Raw genomic sequence first — 14,559 nt, forward strand, 5'->3', positions numbered from 1 at the left:
AAATTATATTCAAACTGTGACTGTCCAAAACATTTGAGGACTTTACCTCATTTGAAAAATCATTCTAATACTAAAAATAAAGGGAAAATGCAACCATCACTTTAGAAATGAGTTATTTTGCCTGTTTGCCATGATACAAATTGCCTTCTAAGGACAAGCAGTTAGAGACAATGGACTGATGGATGGATCTTATATAGATTACAACTATTTGCTGGGGATACTTGGAACTATGTCTCAAAAACTTTAAGAGGTTATATGTATAACAGGAATTTCATTTTAGAGGAACATTTTTATTATTTTTTAGCATAAAAGAATAATAAAGGACAAAACAATATTAGCTGCCTGGCGGACACACCTTATGAGGCAATATAGTTAACAAATTAAACAAAAAAACATTGTATTAAAAAATACAGATTAAAAATCATAAAATAAATGGGTGAAAAGTTTATAAAATGCCACAAAGCAATCTGTGTTTTATATATATATATATATATGTATATATATATAATTCTACAAAAATGTAGAATTTTTGGAAAAAGTTTGATATTTATTCTCACTTTATTCATGCTTGTAACCAGGTAGAAGTTTAAGAAATCAAACTTATTGGTGGGTGGGTATACAGACAAACCAGTTATTGTTTTTAACAAATCTTACTATTTTAAAACATTTTCTGTGATTTATAATTACAGTGTTTTCCAAAGGTACTTGTAATTGTGCTTCAGAATTCACAACTATGAACTTCAATTATTGTACTGAATTTTATTTTTCTGTGTCAACATGGACACAGAAAAATAGTGCTGTGTACATTGCACTTTACACAGCAATGTAAAGTGAATAAGGATACCAGATTTGTGAGTAAATAAAGTAAACAATAAATAAATAAAAATCTATTTCAAGTGTGGTATGCATTTGTATTAAACCTCAAATACTGTATTGCCTGAAAAAAAAAAATCCACCCCAACTGGATACCTATGCAAGTCACCTGATATGTGACTTTTATTAGAATCTGACTTTGAGAAACTTAATTTCAATGTAAGTTCTGTAAAGACCTCAGAGGTTGGTCAAAGAACAATAATCAGGAAGACCAATTAAAACACTAGACAAGTTAGTTGTGTAGAAGTTTGGAGAGGGCTAGGTGATAAAACAATATCCAAAACTGTTGAATATGACATCATCATTCTGTTGGAATACTTTTTTTTCTAGTAGAAACAGTGATGCAGTTAAGTCTAGATGTACAACAATCAGGTCAGTTGAATACAAATGTGCAGTCGACTTCTCAAATTTTTTGTTTTTTCTCTTCCTTCTACTTCATATTTGCAAGCTACTTTGTTTTGTTCTATTGTATAAATCCCAAAGGAAATACATTGAATGTTGCAGTCACTTTGTGACAAAATGTAAAAATGTTTACTGGGTACGAATACTTTTGCAAGGTGCTGAAATTAGATCAATTTGTTATTATTATTTATTTTTACCTGATCAAACATATTTAGTCTCATCTCAACTATAGCAATAAAACAAAGAAAACAGAAAATACCAGATTTAAAATATATTAACCCACACCTTGATTAGGAATGAAATTGCTGCACTGGTGACCCAGGTGAGGAAGCACCAAGAGAGGACATTTATGTATACTCATTCCTCAATATTTATACAAAAAACACAGTATTTCTTTGAACAGTGTACATGGTGACATGAGGTGATCATTCGACACACATTTACTTTAGAGGAATATTTCAAGAAAAAAAACACAAAGAGAAGTCCAGTTGTCAAATGTCGAAACACTTACATTACTATGACCTGATGGAGAATTTTCACACAGATTTTCAAATATCTTTAAATGCCCCAAAATATCCTGGGGGGCGATTAAAAAAAAACTCCTGTCAAGTCTTTTTGTGGTATTTACAAAGTGTCTGTGTAGGACAGGGTAGGTCCACTCATGATGTTCTGGTTCGTAGAGAGCTCATCCTGAGCACGGTGAGCTCAGCCACATCTGCATCTTGCATCTCCACCTCCTGTTGGGAGCTTTCTCTGATTACATACACTACCAGACCCACACAGATGAAAATCAGGAGGATTATTCCTATTACCTGGACACAGGAGAGTAAGGTTAGTGAACGCACACATGAAAGAGCTTCCATCGTTTGATAACAAGTATATCTGACATAGTGAATACTCTGCCAACTGGACATATCCCACTCACCTGAGAAAACACAAACAACCGCTGTGAGCGGAGCATTAATTCTTGTGGGGTGACGTCTCCCTCTGTAACTGGCTCACACCACTTCTGCGGAGCTGCCTTGTCAACAAGGACAAATCTTCCATCCCAGTCTGTCATAGCACAGGCAAAGTACTGGCCGTCCAGGAACAACAAGATCAGCCAAACGACAGCAGGAACGAAACTAGAGAGGGAAACCATTTTCCTGCACCACACGTTGCACCTGCATCCCTGGATGATCTGCATCAAGGTGAAGGCCATGACAGCAGGAATGATGAAGAATGCTGATGAAAACGCTCCATTCCACGTAGGGTTGCAAGGACACTCAAACTCCAGCTCCACGAGCTTCTCTAGTCCCATGAGGATGAACCCAAAAGCCACATTTGATACCAGCGGACTGTTGCTAAGTTCATTTTTCAGCCTGGTAAGCCATTGTTGTCTACTTTCCATACTAAACTGACTAAAGAATGAAGACAACCGCTGCAAAAAGCCCAAAAGATAGTCCACGGTTGTGAACACATTGGCAACAGCTTAGTGATGCGTAATTAACACATCCAGGGGTAAGTTTTACCCTCAGGCAAAATGCTGCCCTTCCAATCTGATTGGCTTTGAACAACGGAGGGTGTGCCCTCGGCGCTGACCTTTCTCTAGCGGATTGGTCTCTGGGAGATTTCAGGTGGGGTTTCATTTTAAATGTGGTCTCCTATAGAGTACTGGAGGGCGGGGTGTAAAGTGGAGGGAAGTTTGTTCTGCAGTAGAGTACACACATGCACTTTACAACAGTCTGGTAAATAAACATCCTAAAGGTGTGTTTGTTTACTTAGAAGCAAACATTTAAGCTAAAAAATGTTTAAATAGAGCTTCAAAATGTACAAAACATAAGAAATGAATTTATTTCATGCAAAAGGGAAAACATTGGAAAGTTTACTACAGGGTTCCAACATAATATTCAAGTCAAAATCCAACTCTTTTCCAGACTCAAATATTCAGTCCTTTTTTAGTACAATTTAAAATGTAAGAACAATGGATTATTATGGATTAATTGAAGGTGGTTACAGGCGGACGGACGGACAGATGAAATGACAAATAAAGTATGTCAATTAAAATATTTCTGAAACTTTATTTTTCATACTTGTTACTCAACCTGGAAAATAATCATATAAAATGATATAAAATGATGAATAAAACAACACAGTTGTTTTATTCATAATTATTCATAACCCAATAATTATAAAATTACTGGGTTATGAATAGAATGTATTTAAATGCTTCCAGTCTATTTACTGAAACATATTAGTACAGTCGTGAGCACACACTGCAATAAGGGACAGTTGCTGGTACTTTCGAGTTTATCCTAACTGGCCACATGAGGTCGCTCGTGCAGCAGCACAGATTAGGGATTGAGGAGGATTACAGGAAGCCATGTTAATTTTGAGGAGGAAATTAGACTGCATATTTTGAGAGGACCGAGGTAAATTATTAAATAATTTACAAATGACCCATTCGGGGAGCTGAAGAGTAACTTCACAACCTCATCAAAAAAAAAAAAATCTGAATATGATGGAAAAAGTTTGAATCAGACTTCAGCAAATACTGATTCTATATTTGCTTTCTTGATAGAAAGCTCTGTACAGGGCTCTGTAGTTGTTTTATCTTACACATCTGCATGTGTTGCCTTTTATTCAGAACTTGTATGAAAATTGCAACAAAATAGCGTCAAAATAAATATAAGTTTAAAAAGTGAGATAGACATCCTGTCACCTGAAACTAATAACAAAATAAAATGTAAAACAGAAAAAAAATTACAAAAGCATTAAACTGTCGGAGTTCACAAACAACATCATTTGCCTTTGCATACGTGCGCGATGCAGTGCGCGTGCCGCTGGTGTGTGTGTGTGTGTATGTGTGTGTTCATCCCCAGTCATGAGCGCACTGGGCACGCGCGGCTTTCCGTCGCTGCCGTTGGTTCCCTACCAGCATCTGTTCCTCCGTTGGTATTAAAAATAGACCGGTGCTGATAACAGACTTATGTTTCGGCTTCATCACTCGCCGTCGGGAATCGCTTGCGTGCTACTTTCATCTTAATCACCGAACCGTGACCGGTGGGAGCGTAAATGCGCATCGGTGTGCGCATCTCTGAATCTTTGGAACCTCGCCGTGGACAATCTCTCTGACATCCAAAGACATCTTCCCCGCAATCCCAGCGAGGCTGCTTCGCCGCCTATGGCCGCAGATCAGCTCGGCTGGCCTCGTCCCGGACCTTTCACCCACGGCTGCCCTCCAAAAGGTGTTTGAATCAGGGAGACATCTCCACGGGATTTAAAAAAAAAAATCACCTCGGCTGGCTGCTTTTAAAGAACCCGGTGCTATGCTGGGCCCATCTTTTTAGATCTCGTTATCAATAGCCTACACCATCTCTCCTCCCACATTCGTCCGACCGAGAGACCCTTATCGAGCCCTAACGATGCATCCTATCGCGGTGATGCTGGCGGTGGTCCTTCTGGGCAACTTGATGCTGCCCTTTGCCTCGGCTCAAAACGGTAAGGACACAGATGTGACCGTGGCAGAAATGTTCCGTGTGCGCTGAGGGAAAGTGATTTGTCTTGTGTTGAAGACGCCCGTGTGAAATGTTTCTAAAGAGGATTTGATTTCAACAGCGTTAAGCCATTACTTTCATTTCACGCTCCTCCACAACAAGGCCAGAGTTACTACGTTTGATTTGTGTCGCTGACAAGAGAAAGTTCAGGAACAATTTAACGAGGTATGACATTTTTTCTCCTCCTCAGGTTATTTCTTGAATAGAGTGGGCATGGTTGACAAGTTGAATAGCAATACACAGAAGAAACAAGTTTTTGAGTTTTAATATGTATTTATTTCCAATGCCAAGCAGAATTATTTATAGCCTACCCTTCAGACTTTTCACAAAAATTGTTAACTCTAAATTTTAATACATGGAGTAACACAAAAATACCACGTAATTGTGAAGTGGAGGGAAAACTGTACACCTTGCTTCTTTTTTTTCCCAAATAAAAGTCTGAAAAGTGTGGGTTGCAACCCCCTTTACTCAGATGGCCCTAAATGAAATCCAGTGCATCAGAAACAGAGAACATCTGTGTGACATGTAATTTAGAGTAAAAACAGTTGCTCTATGAAGGCTTCAGAAGTTTTTTGAAGAGCTTTAGTGAACAAACAGCACAGTGAAGATCAATCAGACAGGTTGCAGATGTTTGTGAATAAGCTTAAACTGAGGTAGACCTTTAACATGGCAGTGATCATGTTTCAAACCATCATCCAAAAACGGAAAGAATATGGCAGAGTTACAAATTTACTAAAGCTCAACTGTAATAACCATAAGAGTTGTTGCATTTTATCTACCTGGCCCTTCTGTGAAAGTTGCAAGATGAAAACCAGTTAAAATTTCCATTTGCAGTTTGCCATAAGCCCAGTAAGACAGGGGGGATAGATATGCACGCCACACTTTTTAGATTTAAAACAGTAAAAAGAAAAAAACATTGAAAACCACACATACTATTTCTTTCACATTATAATTATGCACAACTCTGTCTATTACATGCAATCCTTCTATAACATAAAAGTGTATGTTTTTAACTGACAGTATAAGGCATTTATTACAGTATGAAAATGCTTGTTGGGAACTGTGGTCGTGATATTTACCTGTTTGAAAACATGCTAGTTCTTGAGTAGACTAGCTTTGATGTGGTTGAACTGGGAAAGTGAGAAAAGGTCAAAGACTGATCCAACCATTTTTTTTTTTGTTTTCTTACCAGCGAACCTTCCTTGTGTGTTGTTGTTGGAAAGGTTGTTAATGCTTTGCATAACAAAATTATACAAATTCATTCCATTTGTTGGAGCATCTAATAATTCTTCTCTTTATCAAAAAGAGAAGAACTGGGGCTCAAAATGTTTGACTGACAGTCACTTCAAGATGCAAAGGGTGGATTTTTATGAACACCAAAAGTTCACTGTGCATTAATCATGGCGAAAACATGGAGGACTTGATATGAGGAAATGTCAGCAACATGCTGTTGGGTGTTCCAGTCTGTCCTCCTCTGATACAGCATGTCCTTACTTATAATTCTGTTGAATCACACCACCCGCTGGGCCACACAAATCAGCAGCCATTCATGAAATCAAAGTGGACTGCTCATAATTTTTGAAAAGTTTTAATAGCAACTCTCCAGTTGGAATTTATCTCCTGTAGATTTTTATACCAGTCTAAAAATCATCTGTCTCTAAATGAGCTGCTACTCCCACATGTTGACAAAACAATGTCACAAGCTGTCACAGAAAAAAATAAGGCAGGGAAAGGGGAGACAATTACTCTAAATACTGTATTATAATTTTTAATGCTTAAGCTCCACTTTGCTTAGCAGCGTGGGGAAAAATCTGTCTGATGAAAGATTCTGATGACAGGTTTGAGAAGGTTGGAGGATTAGATTTGCAAATATTCTTTCATTTGTACCAATAAATCACTGCAGCAGATTATACAATAATTCTTCTCAAACAAAAAGAACAAACAAGCAGGACAGACAGAATACAGACCATTAACAAAAAAAAGCAACCTCCACCGTCAGCTTTTGGAGAGATAAATAAACCAAATATCCACAGCATTATATAGCAAAAAATATTCTCACTTGAATTTCTTTCCGCCTTCCTTATAAATTTCACTGGAGTGTGTGGAAGTAATCAGTCTTATTTGACTATCTGGAAAATGAAACACAAAATAGGCATTGTACTGTGTTTGCATCCAGTCTCTGTGGCCCAGTTTGCACCATAGAGTTACATGCATGCATAAATACATGAAGTGGTCAGCGAGAGTCAGTCTCGTGCAAACTGATCATCAGATCTGTTAATGTTTTCTTGCTACATAGAGGAAGCTTTCATTAAGTAAACAGATCCTTCATTAACGTTAGTCTTGATTGGGGCAGTAATAAACTGCAGCTACTGCGCAGAACCAGAGGTATTTCTCAGATAATTGCTCATGTTGCATGCCAAACCATTTCACTTTTTTTCTCCCAGTTCAGATTAAGGGTAATCGCTGCGCCACCTCTTACGCAATGCTTGGTTTTGCTGTGATATGACAGCATCCAGGCAGTGATGTGGGGACAATAATAATTATAAGTGCATGAGATTTAATCACTGTGTCTGGGAAAGCTGAGGGAATTTGTGCCAGTTGCTCCCTCATTTTCAGGAAAAACTAGGCCTACTACAGGCAGCCAGGTTGTGCGACAGATATTTGGAAGGCTGTGAATTGCATCCGTCCGTTCTGCAGCGTTTCTATTTTTACCACAGAGACTGAGCGCTGAGAACTGTGGCTTTAAGGTCCTTTTGTGAAAGTGAATCCATTAACTTTTAATGGACGGCCTCCCGGTGCACAGCTGCATGGCCCTCTGAAGACACAATGTTTGGACGTAAACTACTTAAGATCAAATATTATATGGTCCTTATGCAAAAAATACTAAATACTGTTGCGAAGACAGCTGGTGCTGACCTAAAGTAGTACCTTTGAGTCTTACATAATATCTCCCTACGAAGGATGCAACCTACTCTGCATGCTTTTGTGCTCTCCCTGGATGTGAGTCAATGTGTAGGCCACTTTAAATGACAGTTGTAGAAATTTCTTTTAGCATGTGCCATATTTCCATACTTATTCAGGATTAACATGTTGATGGACAGAGGTTTCATTTTGATTTGTGGAAAGGCTCGGCAGTTTCATGGTTGCATCATTTTTGTGCATAGTGTGGAAAATTTTACAGATATCACTTGTCAAGCTGAAAATAGGACAAGGTGACAGATTGGCCTGGCCAGCACATCAGTCAGAGCACAACTAGATACAGTTTGTAAAGTGCATAGCTGATAACAAAATATAGCTCTGAGTTCTCTCAGAGTTGTTTATTTGCCACCTAAAGAATAGAAACACAATAATTAGTCTTGACTTACTAAAATATTGATTATACAAATGCATCTGAATGGTAAAAATGATCTGTAGCTGTATAGAGCTTTAACGAGTCCAAAGGACACCAAAGTGTTTCACGGTACCTTCAGTCATTCATCCATTCACACACACATTCACACACTGATGGTGGTTACCACAGCTGCCCTGGAGCAGTCTGACAGAACTGAGGCCATCTTTTTAAAATTCCTTTTAAAATAATCATTTTTTTACTGCTCTTATGTAATATTATAAGATCGGGAAAGCTTGTAAGTTTTTAGAGAATAAAAAAACTTATAAAAAATGTTAAGTTAATAGAAGATTAGTTTCTATGAACCATGCAACTTGATCATGGTTAACAGTCTTGATTGACAAGAGACAAAACATTGACCAATTTTCCCTAAATTATCTCTGATAGGTGATTGACAGGTCGAATATTAATACTAATATTTTTCGTGAGGTAATTAAATGCATCAAAACTAAGAACTTCAATCATTTCGGGGTCCATTAAGCAAATGCATGTACTTTAATGTTTTGCTGAGTTTAATAATAATCAGAAATGTTAGATATATCCAACATTTGCACATTTTGTACTAAAACCCATTCACCTGTGTGATGCAGAACTCGTCTCCTTTCTGAGCTGTGTGATGTTTGAACATCCCCTCATTTCTATACTTGCGCATAATTGTTTGAACAGATGAAGACATCTTAAAGTATCTGGAGACTGTTCCCAAGGATGAATCAGACATGTGCAGCTTCACAACTCCTAATTTCTTGGTTGATTTTGTTCAAACATGTTAAGCAAGAAAGCTGTGTGGCCTTAAAACACATCCAGAGACATGCCTTTATTTAAATCAAATGTATTGGTTAACCTATCAGAATTTTTCAAAGTTTTGACATGGTCATCCGGGCTTTCCCTCATTGTTTAAAAAGACATAATTCTGTATGTAAACTTCTGAATTCAAAGAAAGTTACTAAACAAATCTCTAAAAAAATGTTTTTGTTCTGTTTTCTGGCACTTTGCAAATGAATTCTAATTTATCTAAAGCAAGAGAAGTTTGTTTTAATTTAACTTCAGACAGTGATAAAAAAAATATAGATTTTTAGTCGTTGTATGTAAACTTTTGATTTCATCTGTAGGAAAACCTTATAGTTTCTCCATTGCCATTGCCAAACCACAACCTGATATAGCCAGATCAATATTTTAAAACAGCACAGATTTCAATCATTCACAACTTTCTCTGTTTGCTGATTGGCCAGGATGATATTCAACTAGAGAAATCAAACTCAATGGGACAAACCCCAGATGGAGCAATGAAAGGAGATGAGAATCAAACAGAATTGTGTAGGAAGGCAATAGCTATTAGGCACAAAATGTATTTTGTACCTAATAATATGTCAATAATAATATGTCAAATCAAATACAAGTCAAGACACACAAATTAATTTTTTTCCTTTAATCTTCCTTTTGAAAAGTCTGAAAAGTTGAAAAGTTTTTATTATTTGGCTATGCTAAAATGCATCAGGAAGTCAAAGTGTTCATAAATCACCATTAAAAGCTACACCCAAAAGTGAGACATTATGCATTGCACTGCCAGTTATGTATCAGCATCTGCAGAGGACAACATTGCACTGTAAGACAAGCATTTTACAGCCATGTAGCATCCAATCAATATACCTATATAGTGCAGCAGAGTGTCCATTATCATGTTTCATGCAGGCCATGCACAAAGGTTCATCTGTGAGTCTGGAAAACAAGCTGTAGAACTCGAGCCAAACTCTTACACTGAGTCATGGCTGCCCACTGCGAAATGTGATATGGCCTGCACTGATTAGGAGCAGCATTGCTGCATAGATATTACACATTGAAAAAAACAGTAATTTAACTAATTATCTTTCTTTTTTTTTACATAGCAATCGATTATTTGGTAGCTGTATGTAGCTGTATTGTGCTTTTTCTCCAGTTTTGACCTTCTTTGTATTGATATAATTAAACGCATTACAGCTAAGGCTGCTCTGCTGGGACTGAGTTGACCTCTACAAGGACCCCGGAGGTTAATTTTCATTTTTGTCCTGCCCGGCATTTTAGCTAATGATACACAGAAGCAGGTGGCTGTTTTTACATACTTTGACACCAGATGCATCTGTGTTGTGTTGATACACAAATGATGACATATTAACAGTACAATTAGAGAGAAAGCATCCTCCACCCTTCCAAATAAACATCCAAAGGCTTCCTGAAAGAAAGAAAGAAAGAAAGAAAGAAAGAAAGAAAGAAAGAAAGAAAGAAAGAAAGAAAGAAAGAAAGAAAGAAAGAAAGAAAGAAAGAAAGAAAGAAAGAAAGAAAGAAAGAAAGAAAGAAAGAAAGAAAGAAAGAAAGAAAGAAAGGAAGAAAGAGACTAGAAACTGACAGTTTAAAAACCTACATTGTGGGACCAATGCTTAGACTTTATAAATAATTGTTCCTCTGAAAATGATTGTATGTACTCACTTCAACCAATTTTATACCATGGTTTAAATGTATGAACCATAAAAACAAACAAACAAAAAAAAAAACACTTAGCTGAAATAGCTAACAAGTTCTATAGGATAGGTTTGAAGAAATACATGCAATGCTTACATCAGGGGGAAATGCATTCTCTTCCATTTTAGGTCTTAAAGATCACAAAGTGTTTGGAAATGGGAACAAAGAATAAGGCGAAAAAGAAGTTGAAAAAATGAATTTGTTGTATTCTTCAAATACAATTTGATTCAAATTGAGGTACTTTTATTACAGTGAGTTAAAAGATAATGTCTGGAAAAATAAAAGGTAAAGATTTGGCCAAAATAGTGGACACATTCTTTCATGTTAACTAACTGTTGTGACGCAGGATGCTTGCCATATTGATTGCACATAAATAGGTACAAGATAAAAGTTGTATCCTATCAATGCAAACACAAACTGATGCCAAATAACATTAAAAATATAGCCCAAAATGAAGAGGCCGCACACCAACCATTTTTCTAAACTCTTTTATGCATCTGAAAATACTTCTAAACAGCCAAATCAATCCTTGCTGAGACCAAATGGAAAGTGTAGTAGCCTTCTCTTGATCAGTTGATCAGCAGTGAGCAGAAATAGGTGGGGTAGGGGAAATTGTGCCCCTATCTGATTCATACAACCGGAAAATCTCTGATCCCAGCTGTTTCTCTGACATCTGATTTAAAGCAATTGTAAAAGGGAGAAGAGAAAAAAAATATAAACTGGTTTTAAGAACCTTTGTATACATTGTGTATGTAAATTCTTGCAACAACTGTCACACAATATTACAAAAACGTACTGATATTATATATACTTTTTGTAGCAAGAGAGAATATGTTATCCCACAGTTTGTATAGTTCTGAACCCATCAAAGTTAACTTGTCCTGCTTTCTTTGAGGCATGTCAATATGGGCTTGCAAGAATGTGAAACGTAGGTGACAGAACTGCTACTGCAGAGAAGATTACAGGGAGTGAATTTAAGTCTTGGCAAAAAAGTGTTATATTGGAGTTGATGAAAAATAAAAAACGTGTGAATGGAAAAAAAACAAGCTTCTATTCATGTTGCTTAATGTGACATGTATTTCTAGCAGATGGTGAACAAAGCAGCAGCACTTCAGTTGGTGTTCTACCTGATCATCATCAACCAGAACACTCTGCAGAAACCAAGCTTCATTTCATTGCAGTACTTTGTATTCCACTTAGGAACGCATCAGTTTTTCTCCATGTTAATTATCACATTCTTATGATCACAATATGCCTAAACGTTTTTGTTAATGACACCAGTGGAACAGTATCTGTGTGTCAGAGAAAGTTATTTTTACTTTTACAGTCGAATAACTGTAAAAAAGATCTTGAACTTTTTTCAGAATCTTTCAAATCTTTTCCTGCATGCCCCCTTTTTTGCATCATTAGCATTTGAGTAGGTCAATTCTCGTAAAAGCCTAATCTGACTACATTAATGTTTATCTATTATCTTTGCATATACTGAGAGGTGGGTTCCTCTTATCGCAGGGCAATCTGGCCATAAAAGCATCTTTTGGGGATGTAATCCTGATCCACAGTCTGAACAGTCATGTTTTTTTCAGACCTAGTTGTACTTAGTTCTGGATATGGCTGACTGGATGCAAAGCCTCTGCCTCAGGATTCTCTCTAAATATCTGTATTCTGGTTTATTCTGATAGACACTTCTTGGCTTTTTTGCACTGTGAGTTAGTTTTTTTTTTGTTTTGTTTTTTTCAGAAGTGCCACACAAGTAGGATAGTTGTTGTTTATTGCTTATCTTAGCAGCTATTGGGACCAAGCAATTAAACACAATAGATGAGGCCTGACTCTCCAGTGTGTGATTACATTTCCAGGGAGGTACACATATGGCTGAGACATATGGCACACCGAAGATCCATAAAGCTCTCCAAAAACAACATTATACATCAAAAATAAATTAGATGTCAGAATCTTTTATATTTTAAACAGAAAACAATCAACTGGAAATGTACCTTAAACCAGGCGGGGGAAAAAATTAATCTGACTTTATTAAGGCGGGAAAAAAATCAAAAGGAATTAAACTGAATATTAGAATTGGACTGGGAACAAAAAGAAAAAAAACTGATACAGCTGTCAGAGTATCTTTTTGCATTGACTCTTTGCAGACTTTTGACTACATCAGTTTTTCCTATAGGATGCTGGTCACTGGCTGCTGTATTAAATTTCACCATGCTGTCTTTTGTTTTCAAAATACTATATTGTCTTCAGTGTGCATTGCTATAATTTTGTTCCAGCTCCTCTTCTTTCAGTATTTAAAATACTAGCTGGCTTGTCTAAACCAGTCAGGCATAACATTATGACCGCATGCCTAATAGCATTCCCAAACTAGCCCTGCTCTTTTAAGGCATTGATTCATCTTGGGCCCCAAAGTTGTGCTGCTGTAAACACTTTTAAATCTTCTTATCTGTCAAGTGTAGCTGCCATGTGTTGTACTTGAATTGTTTATTAGCTGCTAATATACCTCACCCAATAATGAGGAGATGAATAATGTAACTGAGCTCACTTGTCAGTGACTTGTTGCTAAAGTGTTAAGCACAGATGATGGTCATTTCAGCTCTCGCTATTGGATGGAGAGTGTGGAACTTAGGCTTTTGTTGGTCCTTTTCTGTTTGAGTTTTAAGCCAATGTAAGTAGTTATGGAATACAACAATACACATAGAATAGAATAGAATAGAATAGAATAGAATAGAATAGAATAGAATAGAATAGAATAGAATAGAATAGAATAGGCTTTCCTCTCTGGAAAATTAAACAGTTTTTGTAAGTGTGCAAAAATTTAAAATTAAGAATGTAAGCAATATGTTCAATATATTTTGTCAATCATTTCAGAAAGTGAAATCACATAGATTTGTTACATTTGGTGTGAAACAGTTTATGCCTGGGGTTCTTTTAATTTTGATGATTATGGCTTACAGATAATCAAAACAAAAATTCAGTGTCTCAACAAAACTTTAATACAACATAAGGTAAATATGAAAAGAATACTTTAAACTGAAATGCCAGGCTTCTGAAAAGAATGTTAATTTAATAGAGCTTCCATTGGGCTTCCATTGCATAAATTAATGCATGTGTGGTGTTGGGTAGTGTTAAGTCTTCTGAAATTAATATATATACATATATTTGTAACTTTTTTATGATATTCAAATCTTTAAAAATCCACTTGTATACATTTAGGTCAGACACTGTCTTGTATTAAAAACAAATTTAAGGAACTCCAAATTAATATTATATTGTAAGTTTAGCTTTTTAGTAAATCTTCACAAGCTATGAACAGTAATACAGGCTCTCACTGGCTCTGTCACGAAATACTTAAATCTCATTGTAATTTAATTTAACTTCATATTATTATCAGAACATTTTGTGCTGCACCCTAATTTGATTATTTTTCCTCTGATCCCTATTTAGGCCAGTTGACTCATAAATTATGTTAGTTTATGACACAAAATTAAATTTTCTTAATAACTGGACAGAACATTGAAAATTACTTTCAATTATTAGGCACCAATTCTCAACTGAAAAGTCGGATACAAAATGACAAAAACTGCAAAATATATGAAGAGGGGTCAAAGAGACCAGCGCCTGAAGCTGCCATAATTGTCATTATTTACAAAAGATAAGGGAGAAAAAAAATCTAATATTATTTGTGTATGAAAATGTAAGTAAATTTTGTGATCTCATGAGTCATTATTAACTTAAATAATCGTCTTTGTCATGAATTGTTTTACCCTCTGACACTGGCGATTTTAGGATGCTCTTCTTTACAGAATTGCTTCCGTTGATTGAAATTTACTAGATTTTAATCATCCTTAAGCCCGCTTATCTTCACTG

General features: G+C 36.3%; 2 protein-coding genes across 6 annotated transcripts in view; one reads left to right on the plus strand and one right to left on the minus strand.

Annotated features, from left to right (window-relative positions):
* Positions 1–280: 280 nt before the first annotated feature.
* On the minus strand, positions 281–4,033 carry LOC116718438 (calcium homeostasis modulator protein 6). Its single transcript, XM_032560358.1, has 2 exons — positions 2,201–4,033; positions 281–2,087 (listed from the first exon to the last, which is right to left on the minus strand). The coding sequence occupies exons 1-2, from the start codon at positions 2,663–2,665 to the stop codon at positions 1,935–1,937; spliced, it is 618 nt and encodes a 205-aa protein (XP_032416249.1). The 5' UTR covers positions 2,666–4,033; the 3' UTR covers positions 281–1,934.
* Positions 4,034–4,197: 164 nt separating this feature from the next.
* Positions 4,198–14,559, plus strand: part of LOC116718436 (neuroplastin-like) — a 36,482-nt gene continuing 26,120 nt past the window's right edge. For 2 of the 5 annotated variants that reach the window (XR_004338930.1, XM_032560355.1), the window contains exon 1: positions 4,198–4,755. Coding sequence is in view for 4 of the 5 variants with exons in the window: in XM_032560355.1 (XP_032416246.1) it covers positions 4,680–4,755 (76 nt within the window). In the remaining variant the exon portion in view is untranslated. The remainder of the gene's footprint in view (positions 4,756–14,559) is intronic. The other 3 variants (XM_032560354.1, XM_032560353.1, XM_032560356.1) reach the window with 3 other exon arrangements.

Source organism: Xiphophorus hellerii, chromosome 4 (genome assembly GCF_003331165.1).
Source record: "Xiphophorus hellerii strain 12219 chromosome 4, Xiphophorus_hellerii-4.1, whole genome shotgun sequence".
NCBI classification, from domain to species: Eukaryota; Metazoa; Chordata; class Actinopteri; order Cyprinodontiformes; family Poeciliidae; genus Xiphophorus; species Xiphophorus hellerii.

Excerpts from the sequence above, each read along its gene's own strand:
- LOC116718438 (XM_032560358.1), bottom strand. The coding sequence starts at position 2,665 with ATGGAAAGTAGACAACAATGGCTTACCAGGCTGAAAAATGAACTTAGC. Across the intron at positions 2,088-2,200 it reads GGTTGTTTGTGTTTTCTCAG|GTAATAGGAATAATCCTCCT; the intron begins GTGAGTGGGATA and ends TCCTGTGTCCAG.